General features: G+C 37.3%; 2 protein-coding genes across 4 annotated transcripts; both read right to left on the bottom strand.

Annotated features, from left to right (window-relative positions):
* Positions 1-1,893: 1,893 nt before the first annotated feature.
* On the bottom strand, positions 1,894-15,904 carry LOC120348777 (U11/U12 small nuclear ribonucleoprotein 25 kDa protein-like). Of its 3 annotated transcripts, none has more exons than XM_039440071.1 (3): positions 15,429-15,904; positions 6,092-6,518; positions 1,894-3,896 (listed from the first exon to the last, which is right to left on the bottom strand). In XM_039440071.1, the coding sequence occupies exons 2-3, from the start codon at positions 6,488-6,490 to the stop codon at positions 3,561-3,563; spliced, it is 735 nt and encodes a 244-aa protein (XP_039296005.1). In that variant the 5' UTR covers positions 6,491-6,518; positions 15,429-15,904; the 3' UTR covers positions 1,894-3,560. The 3 variants fall into 3 exon arrangements, with proteins under 3 accessions (XP_039296005.1, XP_039296006.1, XP_039296004.1); XM_039440072.1 differs by having other exon boundaries at positions 15,696-15,893; XM_039440070.1 differs by lacking the exon at positions 15,429-15,904 and having other exon boundaries at positions 6,092-9,519.
* LOC120354051 (dedicator of cytokinesis protein 7-like) lies at positions 6,870-15,420 on the bottom strand. Its single transcript, XM_039440069.1, is given in 6 exon segments — positions 6,870-9,521; positions 9,524-9,559; positions 9,562-9,789; positions 9,792-10,164; positions 10,166-14,370; positions 14,373-15,420. Coding segments are annotated over 6 exon segments (6,069 nt in total). The 5' UTR covers positions 15,349-15,420; the 3' UTR covers positions 6,870-9,270.
* Positions 15,905-16,243: the final 339 nt, after the last annotated feature.

Here is a 16,243-nt window from a genome sequence, read left to right as displayed (position 1 = left end):
TTCACCGGATCTCGAAATCGGCTCTAACGATTCTCACGAAATTCAGAACATAGTATATAAAGATTCGATTGCACTAGGTCTCATCCCTGGAAAACTTGCTGAAGGACATTAAAAGGATGATTATTATTCATCCTTGGAAAAACAGCTGATAATAATTATTTCGTCGTCTGTTGGTGATGGAAGTGAGTGAGAGCGAATTCATTTTTTGTGGGACTGTGTCAAAATTATGACTCAGCTGTTGAACTTTCGTAATCATTCAATCAGGTACTTAGTGCCGGTTGCAAAAAGCCGGGTTATTTTCAATTCTGATTAATTCCAGTAGATCCATATTTTTGAAATAGTCTTCTCTGATTTGGTTCACGTGAAGTTAATCAGGATTGAAATTTAGTACCATAGTACCCTTATAAAAACGTTTCAATATAAAATAACAACCAGTCTTGGAAGCTTACTCCATTTTCAAATTGATTAAGCTTCCTAAACTGTTAGTTTTTATTTTGTTATTTTAAATAGAGTTTTTAAAAGTATACTATGGTATTATTTTTGAACGAATGAATAAGTGCCTAGTATGAATGAAATACTAGGCACTTAGTTAATGAAATACTAGTTCTTGTGGAGAACTTTCCTGATAGTTTCTATTTGTTCAACAGAAACAAGGAAAATATTCATCTTGAGGTGGTGTTGATTCCTGTTTGGTTTGCTTATAAAGCAGACGACGTTTCCTAAAATTCTTTACCCACTACAAGATCGTATTCCTACTGGGAACAGGCGCGTGTCGGTTTGAATTGAAATGTCTGCGAAATAAACGCTGTGTAAAAAAACGTAGCTTCTTTTAAAATTAGTTTCAATCACATAAGCTCGATGTTCACTTGACCACGACATACTGGCTACTGAAATGGCATGAATAGACCTGTCGATGTACAACATTCTCACCTTTTTAATGACAATGGTGTCAACACAACACTTACTACAAAATCGTCAGATTAATATGCCGGTCCCTGTATGAGGAGTATTGTGATTTCAGACAAGGGAATTAGAGTCCAAATCTGGAATCATAATCCTAATAATAATAATCTACCTGCCAGAATCTCAATTTATTTTACACGCTTTTCTTTTGGTCATTTTTTTGCAACAAAACAAACGTTCAGGTTAGCCGAGAGGAGTAAATGCATCTGTCATGCAGCGTTCCGATCCTACTCATATGCGATATTTCTTCAGGGTGGAGTGGTGTGGTGGGACAGATCACATGACGGACATATGTGGCATGCACCATTCTAGGCCGTTGTCATTCGTGGTTGGATCGGAGTGGAATCGGAACTCTGCATGATAGGCGTGTCCCTGGCATATGGCGTTGCAACCTTCATTTAGCTAGCGCTGCCTGGTCGTGGGTTCGAATCACGTCGGTAAGAATGGATGTTTGATCAACTCATCTGTCATCTCATTACCCACACACAAGCGAAAACGCTTAAATAGTCATCATCCACAATAGATAAAAAAAAAAAATTGGGCACTCAATTCAATTTTTCAATAAAAATTGGACTAAGGTGAAAACTTCTGACAGTAAAAATTCGACTGAGTCACTGTCCATGTTGTAGAACCGTTCCATAATGAAATAAAAACACACATATATCGTCGTGTACAAAAGAAACCGTAGAATTTGACGATATATGTGAGTTTTTATTTCATTACTTCTGACAGTGTTTTGTGAGGAGTACAGATATGCATACTTATTCATAATCACAAAGATATTGAAAAATATCAAAAATTTATTTTAAGAAACACACAAACCTGTTTCGGCACCTATGGTGTCATCTACAGATGAATTAAATTTGTGATATTTGACAATATTTCTATGTTTTCATTAAGATAAAAACTTTCACAAACGTGGAAACCCAAATGTTATTAACCAAAATTTGGGAAACAGTTTTGGGCGTAGGTTGTAGTCATCTCCGACAATTATGAATGATTTGATCATTAATCTATCAAAATTAGAAATCATAATAAAAGCAGTTATTAATTTTCAAGTGAAAATTGGTGTCGTAATGTGAAGATAACCATATTTTATATTATATCATACAAACATATTGATATGCTATTTCAAATACCGTTTGTCAGAACCGCTCAACATTTCAATTCCTACCTAAATACGTAGATCAATGAGATTGTACAATAGACTAAACCCATTCCTTGACCCCTTCTATGACCGCTACAATACATTGAAAAATCTTGTGAAAAATTATGCTGCTCAATTGATGAATAAATTATTATTTTTGAGCTTTACTAACTCTCCTTTTTCAAATGATTCTTCTTTCTTTGTATAATTATTCATATTTTTCATCCTATACCCCTTTACTAACTTTCCTGAATCTAACCCAAATATCCTTCTCATCTAATCTTATTAGTTACACTGAATCGTAACAGGGGCGAGGCGTGACTTTTTGGCTCAGTCATCTCCAGGAACAATTCAGTTGAAAGTTTGAATGAAAGCTGCACCCCTCCCCTACTTTAAAGATAACGTTCCATTTTGGACGATTATTTATCGAGAAAGATGACATCTAGTATAAGATAAGCTTACTATTCAAAACCCTAGAGTTGAAAACTATAGAACCTGGCTAGATCTCAAGCTCGGAAACTGGCCCTCAAGTTAATTAGAAAAATGAAATTCTTTATTCTATATTGATTCATACAACAAGTACACCATCAAAAATGACAGGGAGAGAAAAAAATAAGGAAACCTTGTGCTATTCCTCTCCCAAATTTAGAAAAGGTTACACATAGTCCAAAATAGGTTTATTCTTTAGTTGTTCACTTTAGTACTTAGTTGTTCACTTCACAAAATTTTCAGTTCTTAATTATTTTCACAGAGTAGATTTTTAAATTTAGATGCTTCAAAACCAAACATAGAAGAAATAATAATAATTATTATCAATAACAAATTGCAAACAAAATAATTATCGTATGGTTTGCAGCACTGGCGCGGAACAGTGGAATCGCAGAAAATAGCGATGTCTTTGACCGTTTACTCCACCATCGTTTATGTGGAGAGGGAGAGTGATGATGCAGAAGAGTGGTGGTAACCAATGCTAAATAGCATTACTGGAATCGCATATTTTTGAGAATCACATTGAACGGATGGAACTGATGATGCAGTTGTCTACTTAAGTCGAACTTGGCGCGCTCGCAAAAAATGTTTCTCTTTTGGTTTCTTCACCTTTTTTTTGTATTTATTTTCAATATTTTCAATCCAATAATATAAACATTACATAGCAATTTCTGTCCAGTCATCGGCGAATCCAGAGATGACCGGACGCCTCGCCTCTGAATCGTAAATATTTAATGAAGTGCGATATTATTTCCTTTTGTTTTATTTTTTGTATGTTAATTGTAATGTTATACTTTCAAATATGTCATTAAGGCTCGTACTGGAGTTTGTCTGTGAGCCTTTCTATGTTTTCATGGAATAAATAAATACATAAATTTTGGACATTTTATTATACTAAATTTAGTAATAGAAGAAATATTGAGCTAGCGCCTATTATTTTCATTCCGCTACTGTTGTAGCGTCAATGTATGAATAAATTAATTGAATTACATGTATTAATTAATGAATGAATATGATTTGATTTGATAACTGACCTCTTAACAGTACCCTTCGCTCTGAGCCGCTTCACAAACGTGACCCTTGATTTGTTTCGGATGCCCATCTCAGACAACAGTGCCTGATCGTTGCTCAACTGTTCCCCGTCGAAGCTCAAGTGGTTCGTTTTCCACACATATTTCCACGAGATTTTCCGCTTTTCACTGACTTTTCCGATTTTCCCGGTTCGCTTCAGTTTCAGGTCAACCGCTCTCCGTATCGCATGCTTCAGGTCGATCACCCGTGCTCCTTTCTGGTTCACCTGAAAAATTCAAATTTAAATTTTTAAACCCAAAAATACATAAAATAATTAATAAAAGCTATATAAAACATGTAATACCCTTTATATTTAAAGCATTTTAAAAATTTTTAAACATTTCAAAATGTTTAAAATATAAAGGTTACTACAAGTTTTATATTGTTTTTATTAATTTTAATATAGTAGCCCATATAAGTAAAGTGATTTTACATAAAATAACAATGTATCCACAGAGATGTTGACCCAGCTTCTGAGTGTAGTTGGTATACAAACATAGAATAAATTCAATTCAATTCAATTCAATTTATTCATTCTTTGCACATTTTACATAGTTTAAATACACAAAAATACAAAATAAATAAAGAGTACAAAAGAATGTGTAGCTAGAAGTAAACAACTGCCTAGAAGTTGGAAACTTTATACACTGTTTCATATAAGATAATTTGTAAATTGAAAAACCATATTAAGCTTAATTTACAAGAAATTAACAGACAGAAAATACGAAGGAATCTAGAATACGAATGTATTCTACTAAATTCCTTGGAAAATACTATTGAAATGGATCAATTGATGCATAGCAAAATATTGGTCTGCTATCCATTTTTTTTTTATTTGGTTTGCGACTTTTTTGCGCAACAGAGTAACTGAAGGCTTTTTATATTGCAGTAATTTACAGGAAATTGCAGTTCAATTTCTCATAGGCAGATCTTAAACAATGTTTAAAAACTTCACAAAATTATATTATAGAATAGATGAACTGATTAGTCTAAAACCTCAGCTTCAAGAGCAGCTTACTCTAATCTCATTTACAGTGGACTTATACAAAATCAGACTATAATTGATGCAGACGCACACTGCAACAGATGGACGTATTCTGACAGACAGAGGAAATATTCCACCCCAAATTTTACCCACACGTCCACCTGTCTGCAAGCAAACGTGTGATTTTTTTCTCGCCTGTTTGTTGCAATATGCGCATTTTATTCATATCCGGGTATCAATGAACTATTAAATCTCAAGGGTCATTGCATTTATAAGGGACCAAGAAACCGGGCTACCAATCGTTATACTCCGTACAAAATACTTTAACAGATGGAATTAAATAGAAAATGCATTTATTCAAATGCTAATTAATATATAATTATTATTTAACGAAAATCCTAAATAAATGCTGTAAATCGCCCCGAAGACTTCTGCTACTGCAGACATTGACAACAGGGTTAACAGCTAGATGGAAATTCGATGAGAACTACTATCCAAAAATTAGTTGCCAGCCCGGGAATCAAACCCGGTACCTCCCAACTGCCAGTCAGGAATGCTTACCCTTACACCAAACTGACAATCTCTGGATAGCAGCGCTCATTTTATACGAAGCCATAGCGGCCAACCAGTTACAGATGGAATTAAATAGAGAATGCATTTATTCAAATGCTAATTAATATATAATATTATTTAACGAAAATCCTAAATAAATATTTTAGACTTGGAGGAATATGCGGCGCAGAGAAATGGAGGGATATCAGCCAATTACAGTGATGGATGGAGTCATAGGTGGAAGCGCAGTTGCCAATTTGTCGATTAGAATCAGTCAGTGCTTAAAGAGAGGAAACTTCGTAAGATCAAATTGAGCGCTTGAATACTCAATAAAATTAGAGAACTGATATGAAAAATAACACATAAACAATCAGTCTCTGTGGAGACAAGCTATAATAATAAACAGTTTACATCTTATTAGCCTTATTCAGTAGGCCTATTCTGTTATGTGATGAATACGAATTTTGATTTGATTAAATTGAATTAATAATTAACTTTCGTCAACCAAACTAAGAGCTTTAATCAAATCTAAATTCGTATACATAACATAATAGGCCTACTGAATAAGGATAATAAGATGTAAACTGTTTATTATTATAGCTTGTCTCCACAGAGACTGATTGTTCATGTGTTATTTATCATATCAAGCTGGCCGGTTAAGAACGGAAACATCGCCACCGTTGAATCCCTACCGCTCTATGCCTTCTCTGCAGCGCATGCGTCCATCCCAAGTCAAAAGTAATTTTGTACAGAGTATAATAATAGTGAAAATTTACATGTTATTATAGCCTTATTCAGAAGTTTTACACAGCAGTTTTGGACTGTAGTCTGTTTCTTTGTCCTTAAGTTGATTGTAAATGATAAATAAATAAATTTGCACTCACCACAGCCGCAATCTCTTCGCCATCCTCCCTGACCGCATAGACAGTGATGGACTGGCCATGCTGCACGGCAATCTGCGCGTTCACTTCCTCCAGGGTCACATCTTGTGGCAGATCAGCTAGTATGGTCACCGTTTTTAGCAGATCGTTGAGAGCAGTTGACGTCACTTCCATCAACTCTTCATGTGACAACTCGGCGGCCCCGCCATCTTGACTCAACGGTTGCGCATGCGCTTCATGTGACAACTCAGCGGCTCCGCTATCTTGGTTCAACTGTTGTGCTTGCGCGGTGGGCACTGTTTCTGATGTGTGCGCAGTTCGTACTGTTTCAGAGGTGTGCGCAGTCGGTACTGTTTCAGAGGTGTGCGCAGTTGTCAATGTTTTAGAGGTACTTGCGTCCATTTCAAGACAATGGTCAATTACAATACGCCTGGACACATCACAGAAAACATTCGATTGAATAATGTACATGATGCATCAATAATATTGTAAAAAATATTATTATAGTAATTAAACAATTATTATACATGAAAAAATAGATGGGTACGATTTTTGAAGAGAGATATTATCAAGTAAATAAGGTTTATGGAATGGGATACAACTTACAACATTCATAAAAGGTAACATATGAATGAATGGCCAGAATTTTGTAACATAGGTAGCACGATTGATGAAATATAGTGAAATAGACACTAGTAATAAATTATTGTGAAAACAATAAAAACAGTTTGTGACTTATAATATGTGACAGAGTTGATCAACTTGATTTTTTCAATAATTACCAATTTACGAGAATCTTTCAATTCACATAAATTAATAAATATAATGTTGAAATACGGTAACACAATGGAGACGGTTCCTTTGAGAGATACCTTAAATGAATCTAAGAAAATAGCAAAAGCTACTTGAACAAATACATATATTTCATGAAGTTTTATTATAATATATAAAAACATAAATTTTACAGTGATCGATGAAAACATTACAAAATAATTACTAGAGATCTTCAATCTTTATTATCGTGAGATGGCTTCTGAGTTGAAATGGAGTAAAATGTGGGCTTCGATTTAAATTCAATATTGTACAATTTCTACTGAGAAAAATTTGAATCAAAGTAGTAGAGATTGAATACATAAACAATCATGAAATATATTGATACAAATATCTTCAATAATTACTTTAAATCAATAGAATCAAACAATTCGTATTTCTGGATGAATATTTTTGTAAAAATATTTAGTGGAATAGATGACCTTTTTGATTTTAATAATCTTATATAATAGTTACTTGTATGTATACAAATGGCATATTACTAATAATTTGTATAGTATGCGGTAAAACACAATAAGCAAGATTATTAGACTACAAAAAACCTTGTAGAATACTGGCTAAAAATATAGATTTCAAAAGATCATTTAGGTATGCCAATGCCAATAAATTAACATTAGCCTAATCAGTCTTTGATTTTATCATTAATAACAGCAATAGTTAGAAATAATAAGAGATAATTCATATTACTACAGATTTTCACTTTTCTTCACTCAAATTTTATCAAAATAACAGATTTTGAACTTCAGAATGGATTGGAATTGTTAACTAAATGGAAGACTCAATTGAATAAAATAAATTTAATTCTTTATTGAATTAATTTTTTCCATTATAATACAACTGTTGAAAAAGTTGTGTACATCTTTAGCTATGGGTCTGAAATAATATAATTTTGAGAATGTGTAGAACACATTCTAGGTCAAGGGTAAAGACCCTAATGTATTTCTAAATAGTACAAATTAATAGAGCACTACTTAGGTAGACACACTAAAACTATTAACTAGTATGCAAATATTAAAATAATTTTGCCTTGAAATTTGTGTAAAACCTATTGCTGTTATTATGATATTTTAATGCACTTTTTCAATCCCATTTCCATTAAAATTATTTTCTACTTTTAAGGCTTTTGATCATGCTATTTATTTTTCTCATTTTTAAAATATTGCTGTTGTTATTAAGGCTTTTGTTTTGGTGAAAATTTCTGCCAAATTATACAGATAAAAAATACGGTAATATTTCAGCAAGCCATTCAATATTTCAGCAAGCCATTACAATAATATAAATCTTTCTTTGGTTACGATAGTCTAATATTATTTTTGACATTTTACAAATGCATAAAATAGATGAGAAGGCTTGTGACTAGAAAATAAGATTTCGCTGTAACTTTTGTGGATATTGAGACATGCTGTCTTACATCTAAATATTACGATATTGTGCTCTAGAGAAGTATTTCCTTCAATTCAATTATATATAAATAGGCCTACTTTTTGTAGATAATTCTTACAAAGCAATATTATACAGTACATTTACCTACAGTATTTTTGGTATTTTTCTTTACATTTTTCTACTAAATGGTATTCAATTTGTTTTCTCCAATTTTCCCACTGGATTGTCTTATCTTCTACTCCTCTGTTTTGTTTCGTTCCAGTACTGTTTTATTCAACATTTCTCTTCATTTTACCACCTGAATTCTCTACCTTTCCATGTATTTTCTGCTCTTTACTTCATATTTCTCCTCAATAACATTTCTCCTATTATTATTATTCCTTTTCTTCTACATTATTCTACTTTCCTTCAATTAAGCCTCCTATACTTCTGAATAACCTAGTTTTTCCCTTCAATTATCTGTAGCCTCCTATGTACTTCTAATCTAAATAACCTAGGTTTCATCAACTTTTTATTCAACCTTCCTATTTTAAGCTACATGTATTCTATTATCTATTCTCCTCCAATATGTCTACCAACTAAGCTTTGTGTATAAGTACGACCTCCTCCACTCTATCTGCAAACTAATATATTCTATCACTTTCTAATTATTTGTAGTTTTTCTAAGTTCTTACTACTGAATTCAATACTATTAATACATGTTTTGTTCTTCTGTATTCTACCTAAAACTTTATGAACATTTTTCCTTCAACTACCTCTTCATATCTTTTCTCTCTTATTAATATTATGTTCATCACCTATTCTCTTTGTTTTTTCGTCTACATTCTACAAATTCTCTTTTGTTTCTAGTACTTTTCTCCTACTTCCTCTACGTACTTCTCTTCATTTTCTTTTTTATCCTACTTACTCTGCCTAATTCTCTTCATTTTTTCCTACTTTCTCTACCTACTTTTCTTCCTTTTCTCTCCCTACTTCCTCTTCATTCCTCCTCCCCTATTCGCAATCAACGGCATCAATCTGTCACTAAATCTGTGATAATTCCTTTCCAACTCACGCTGATAATCCCTCTGGTCGGGCCCAATCAGGTTCTTATTTTTCCTCAGCGCATCCGAGCACTTTTTCGAGAAATCCTTAAAACACAGTCGCAACTTGTTTTGCAGCTTTGTCGGCGTCCGCTCGCCGTCGACCAAATCCGACAGGAACACCACTGCCACCTCCATGGGCCTTGGTTCACGGTGGTCCCTATGCAACCCTGAGCACCATCTGTAGGATTTTGGGGTCGGGAGGGTCTTGTTGAGTTGCAGCCGCTAGTTCCACCGTTTTCTTCTGCAGATCCTCAATGGCCACCTCGATCGGTGTCAACACGATTTGCTTCCTGTGTACAACCTGAATCCTAGTTTTCACGTAGGAAATGATTCGCAGTTTTAACACTGTTTTTCTCTTATACTGCTCGTGTAACTCACCGTGGGCCCGCCCACTAGTCGTGAAGGAGTGGCGTAGATGAATCGTTTGATATTGAAATTCCTGTCGAAATGTGTCATACGATACTTAGCTTCATACGACTCAAAATACGGTTCAACATAGGTGATTTGTATGTAAGCTTTGTCGGGGTCTAGATTGTTAGCATCCCCACATTCGAATCTTTATAATGACTAATAATCAGGTCCGAAACGTTCAGCATAGAAGTTCTCCAACCTACTAAAAATCTCAGGTAACTTAGTCAAAGTAGGTTCCTTATAAATAAACTCCTCACCGTTCAAATCCCCGAATTTCGCTCCATAAAACCCTACACGAAAATAAGTTCCGAAAACTCGTTTACCTTGCAACTGTTCCATCCTTGTGAACGCGTCATGTAGTTTTCCCATGAATGTTGGCCAGTTTCTTGTAGTCACGACTTGCCTCCGTGATAGGTATCATCACTTTGTAGACACTGTTCATAGCTTCGTACATTCCGGCGGTGTGGAATGCGTTGGCTGCATGCTCCAGCAGTCCCACTAGTCCACTTTCAGTGAAATCTTTGCCCAGACACACGCCTTCCTCCTCAGGACTCAGTACATCCTCGGACACTGCACACTCCTCCAGACAGTTGGGCGTCACACACTCCAAACTCACAGCACCTAACGGCAGGTGTTTCTGGTCTTCCAACATATGAAGATACTCAGCTACAAGTGCTGCACTATGTACAAGACACATACCTGCTTCAGTCTGGTTGTTTCTCTCCATGTGTTTCTGTGCCATATTCGCCAACCAAGTCAACCGCAAATCTGGGGAGTTCTGGTAACCTTTGGCGATACGATACATCAGATCTAACAACATTTCTGGATCCTCCTTGAACTCCTTCATTTTGACCGTGTCGCTCAGTATCATATGTAGGTTGAACACCAGATCTTTGACTTGTTCCGGGAAGGTGGTGTCCTGTAGATCGAGGTCCTCCTCAGAGTAGAGCAGGATAGTTTTGAGGGAGCGTCTGAGTGAAGCCTCGCTGAAGGTTTGACTTGTGCCGACCAGAGAGCTCAACGACATTGTCACCTGCATCTTTACGCGCGCGAAGTTATTGCCGATCTCAAAGTTTTGTCTCATAAGTAGATAGAGTGAGGCCGACGCTTGTGAACGGATGCTACTGAGATGTGAGCTGCAGTGTTTCAGTAGTTGTAGACAAAGATCGGCACATTGCTCAGTTTCCTCGTCGAAGAGCAGGTTGGGAAATTTGAAAACTATCGAGCGTTGAGTGGCAAACATGTTGTGGAGGACTTGGGTGCTCTGGTTACGAGAGAGAGCGTGTAATAGGACCCTCAAAACCGCCCCCAACAAACTCTGCAGATGGTCAGACTGCGATGCAACTTGCACAATCTGTTCCAAAGTATCAAGCACAATAAAACTCACCTCAGTAGCCAGTCCTCCATCAATAAACGCATCCGACTCGTTCGTGTTATGCGGTCGGGGACGATCGGTGGAATCGGGTGCTCTGTAAGCCATCTGCTCCTTCCGCCACCGCAACCTATCCCCACTACCTACCCCCCATCCTGGCGAGGGAGGGTTCTTCTCCTTGCGCCTCAACATCATTTCACATCTTGCAGAACCTTGGCCCAGTATCACATCCTCCAGCCTCGACTTTATATCCGCCGTTTTCTTGTGAAACGTTTGTGTCTGGTGTTTTGTGATCTTTTTCCCCTTATACTCAAAACAAGAAATGCAGATATCCAACACCTCCAATAACTGTCTCAACCTTTGTAACGGTAAATCGATCCACCACTGTCTCAACACCTCCTTATCCATGTTTTTAATGACCCACAGAAAACAGATCAACAAATTTCTAGTAGTTTCCCCGTTCAACCCAGTTTTTCTAGACTGTTGAAACAAACTGAACCTCTCCATCTGAGCGGTTTTCACTCCAAACATGGACGTCCCCGCTATAGCCATCGCCACATTCTGATTGATCCCAGTTTTAGGTTCGAATTCGTCATTAGTTTCCCTCACGTTTCTACTCTGGTGCCAAGTGTATAACTGAGGCAACATATCCATCACAATTACTAGTAATGGGAGATACAAAGCAGCCACCCTAGCTTTAGCTTCAGGTTCTGAGAATCTGGCATCAGTGTCTTCACTGGACATCAAACTCCTTACAACATTCACAGCTTTAATATGAAGGTTGACGTTCTCCATGTCTAGAACAACAGCGAGATCTGTGAGTAGAAGCCCCATGAGGAAATGTTGTTGCCTGAAATCTGTGGATAGCTCCGCGTAGCTCGTCTTGTCTCTAGCTTGACTAGTAGAGGACGCCTGTGAAGGGGTGGGGGAGGTCGGTGCTGAGCTCCATGTGAACGGCGTCCCGAAAGCCAGGTTCAAAGCTACGAAATGCTCATGACTGCAAACAATTCTCAGGAGATCCAGTTTCAAACTGTACAAAATTGCGCCGTCAGGAAGTGAGGATATCTTAGCTGACATCTGTTTACAATACACTTTGATCAGCATGAACACATACCCTCTATCCATAACTGACAACAAATCATACAGGAAGAACGCTAGACTTGAATTCATACTGCAGCTCAACTTTAGGTCCTTGTTGTAGTTTGCTATGACGTCTGAAGTAAATGTAGTCACTAGTGTTGAGATGTCATCTGTGAAATGTTCTGAAAACCGTAGTTTTCTCGGTGCATCCAAAGTCTGTGTGCGTTCCAAGTGTTCCAGCATACTTTTAATAATCAGATCAAAGAAAAACCAAGCGTTGGCCATTGATAGTTCTCTAGCTGATCCACTAGCGACCACCCATTGCAGCACCAACTCCTCATGAACTAGTTTACACAGACTTGTTTTCAGTAGATAGTTTTCTGAACAGTTACCTGTTTTCATACTGCATGCTCTGTCTAGTCCCCTCGAGTATAGATTCACCTCTGAATCTTCCAACCCTAAAATATGCATCGAATCAGGGTTACTGTTGCTCTTGGTCGCTTGCAAACTGTCATCTGAACAGATAGGGTGTGGTAGATTAGATTGGTAGGTGATGTAAGTTGTCAGCAGTACATGTCTCCCAGATAAATCAGAGTACACTTCTTGTAGAGCGGTGATATTTCTCACAAGTACAGCCAATGTTTGGAAAATTGTTTGACTGATGTTGATGGGAATCGATAGAGGTTTCACCAAAAATGCAATCAGTTTGTCAAGGATTAATGGCAGAAATTTGACCAGTGGTTCAGTTTTAGCATGAGAGAGGTTAGTCACACTCATTTTCAACTCGTTCTCCAAAGTAGACTCGGTCATTCGTTGAGGGATGATGCCTTGTTCCAAGTTTGCACACAGTGTGAGGAAATGCTGCAGATATTCGTCTTGAGTGTGTATGGAGGAGACAGGTTCCAAGTGCACTGTGAATATACCTTTGTGGTTGTCCACCCATTTTGTGCCAGGCAGCAGAACATCGGGCCCAATGTAGGAGTAGTTGGGAGGGGGGTGTTCCATCATAACTGGCAAGCAGTACTCCCCTCCCTCCAAATTCCCATTTCTAAAAATCGGGATCCAAGTGTAACCGACTGGAGTTTCGACAACGTTTTGTTCAGCTTTTTTCTGACAACTGATGTGATAGAATGTGAAGAACAGATGGTGCTGGTCGCCTAGATCAGCTGGTAGCTGAATTTTGACCTCGTCATAGAAGCTGGGGTACTTATTGTGATAGCTGACAGTTGTATAAACCTCGGTGCAGAACTCTGGGCAGGAAGATTTTCCGAATATTACTGGGAGACTTTGATGCTCCTCTTCACCACACATCAGTTGCACCTTAACAGCCAGATTCCTAGCAGATCCTGTTCGTCCGTTGAAATTCAGTTCCTTGGGGTAAACATACAACATGTTTCGGTACAGGTAATGAGGAGTGAGTACTTCTTTCACTGGAAATTCCAACACTTCTTTAGTGGGACGTGATTTCTCGTCAGATGCTGGTAACAACGGTAGAAGTTCTGGTGTGATGCTGTTTTTTATGTCCTCGGTTAACGGTGAAATATCCAGTTTCAATGTTCCAGGTATATTTTTGAGTTTTTTCAACACTGAGCAGGGGCGTTTCAAATCTTGTAGAAACTTGTATAAATCCTCATCGCGCAGCTTATCACTCTCCTGTTTGAAAAAACTGGCCACTGTTAGTGTAACAGGGCGGAAAGTATCGAGAGAAGTCGAAAAATCTTCCTGCGACCAACTGAATCTCTTATCTGAACTAGCTCTACGTTCTAGGGAACCGCGTCTAGTCAACGATCCCATATCACTAGCTCTTTTCCTCAAATTTTCAAAATTACTAGAACTCGTTTTACGATCCAAACTGTTTGATCCCATGGATTCCTTGTCACTGCTAGACTCTCGGTCACGATCCAAACTATTCACACCTGATACTACATTCATCAAATAGATGGCAGTCCATGCGAAGGGCATTCTATACTTTCCCAAACGTTCACAGCACACCTGTGCGTTAGCTTTCACTTTATCAATGTTTTTCTCGTCCTTAATATATGGCTCAGCACACTCATTTATATCACCCTGGAGAACTTTTTCCAGTTTAATAACTAGGAACAAATCGGTGGAAGGGTAAGTATGTTGAAAATACAAGACCTACTCATTGTGCTCACATCGCTATAAGGTATATGAGGTTGTAGCATACGTTTGAAACTGTCTGGGTTCAAATCAAAGTAAAAATTTTCAGATACCTTTTTCTTTTCCTTGGCGTCATACAATGCCATACACGCAAATATCGGCTCAACTTCCAAATCTAGTTTCAACTGCAGAAGTTTGACAAGTATCCTATGACCGATAGGTTCGGTGGGTGGTTCAGGTAGTAAGCGTCGTTCTACAGGATCGTCAGATTCGGGAGGAGGAGAGAGAGCAAACAACGCCTCTTGTCTGTCTTGTTGACGGTTGATTTGATTCATTTGATCGACTGTGTCGGGAGGAATTCTCTCCAGAAGCGGAGGCATCAGTGGGTCACTAACGCAGTTCAACAGATCAAAACTCGCCCAGCTACCTCTGGGAACGTCACCTATCCCAGAGTTATACTTAATCTTGAAACTATCGTCATCATTTGAACCGTTACAATTCAAATTATCAGCATCCACCTCATACTCTTGTGATGACAAACTGTTTAATAATTCTTTATCTCTTGAAGACGTCGACTGAGTGCTGGAGTGATGCCTGTATCTATAATCAACGTACACCCAATCTCTCGTGTAGCATTCTACACAATCCTGTACAATAGGTGGAAGTTTATCCAACGGTTCTTTTGGTACTGATGGGTTAAGAGTACGAATTTTACGTGGCAACACACATACCTCGATATCATTATGTGGGAAGTCGAGAATATCACGTAACGGGTCACGGTCCAGTAACAGTTGATGTTGTTGAATGAATTCTTCGTAGTCTAGAGGTTCGACAATGTCACAGGGGGATGACATAGATATTGCACGGCCATCGATCTTAGAAAGTTCTCGTGAGGCACTTGTTGCTGAAATCTGTCTACGCACATCAGCAGCATGCTGGCTTGAAAGTTTTTGTGCAAATGCTCTTTGCACAGACATGATAGCAAATTTAAGAACGAGCAGAAACAGTTATCATGATTGAAAAAGGTATCAAATGTTTTCTAAATTAATTTACTTACACTCAAACAGTAATATATTTTTCCTCTTTCCATATAAAGAATACTAAGAATCCTTCCCCAACAGAGAAGTCACTTCAAAATGAGTATATATAGATATAAGCCTAGCTTAAATGACATAGGTTTTCACCACTCAGAAAGCCTCATAAATGAGTTTAAATAGAATAGATTTTTTGTATAAGAAAATACATAGATTATAAAAATGAGGAAATCAATATTCAATTATTATTGCAATTTCACGAACAAATCACAACAAAGGAAAGGTTATACTTATGCTGTCAATGTGAACAAAGTAGATAAAGCACTAATTTGATCAATCACGATTGATGAGTGAACCTATGTTTAGATTTTCTTGGATGAGTCAGTATACACTACATTTGAGATTAGTTAATGAATAAATTCATAAATTAAAAGATAGACATTTTAGGATAGCCTAGTCTGCATCCACCATCAACATCAACAACGTCCATTCCAATGCTATCTAGATCAACCTGATCAAGCAGTTTAGGTCAATAAACGTCAATTGCAGTGCCTGCAGACAATATCCAAATGTAAAATGGTTAAGCGATTTCACGTCAAGAAAGTTGACATTCAAAGAATGTATTTGAGAGCGTACCAGCTCAATAAATTTACGAGTGGGAATAAATTTATGAATATATTGAGTCGCTCACCCAAGGCCCAAAAGTGGGCCTTGAGGACGATATTGGAGAAAAACATGATGGAGCACTGTAAACCATTATTTGTGGAGAGTAAAATACTCACAGTAGTCTCATTGTACCTGCTCGAAACAATAAATCTGGTTAAGAGGAAAGGCCTTA

The sequence above is a fragment of the Nilaparvata lugens genome, chromosome 13, assembly GCF_014356525.2.
Source record: "Nilaparvata lugens isolate BPH chromosome 13, ASM1435652v1, whole genome shotgun sequence".
In the NCBI taxonomy this organism is placed as follows: Eukaryota; Metazoa; Arthropoda; class Insecta; order Hemiptera; family Delphacidae; genus Nilaparvata; species Nilaparvata lugens.
This window is presented reverse-complemented; position numbering and strand designations above follow the sequence as displayed.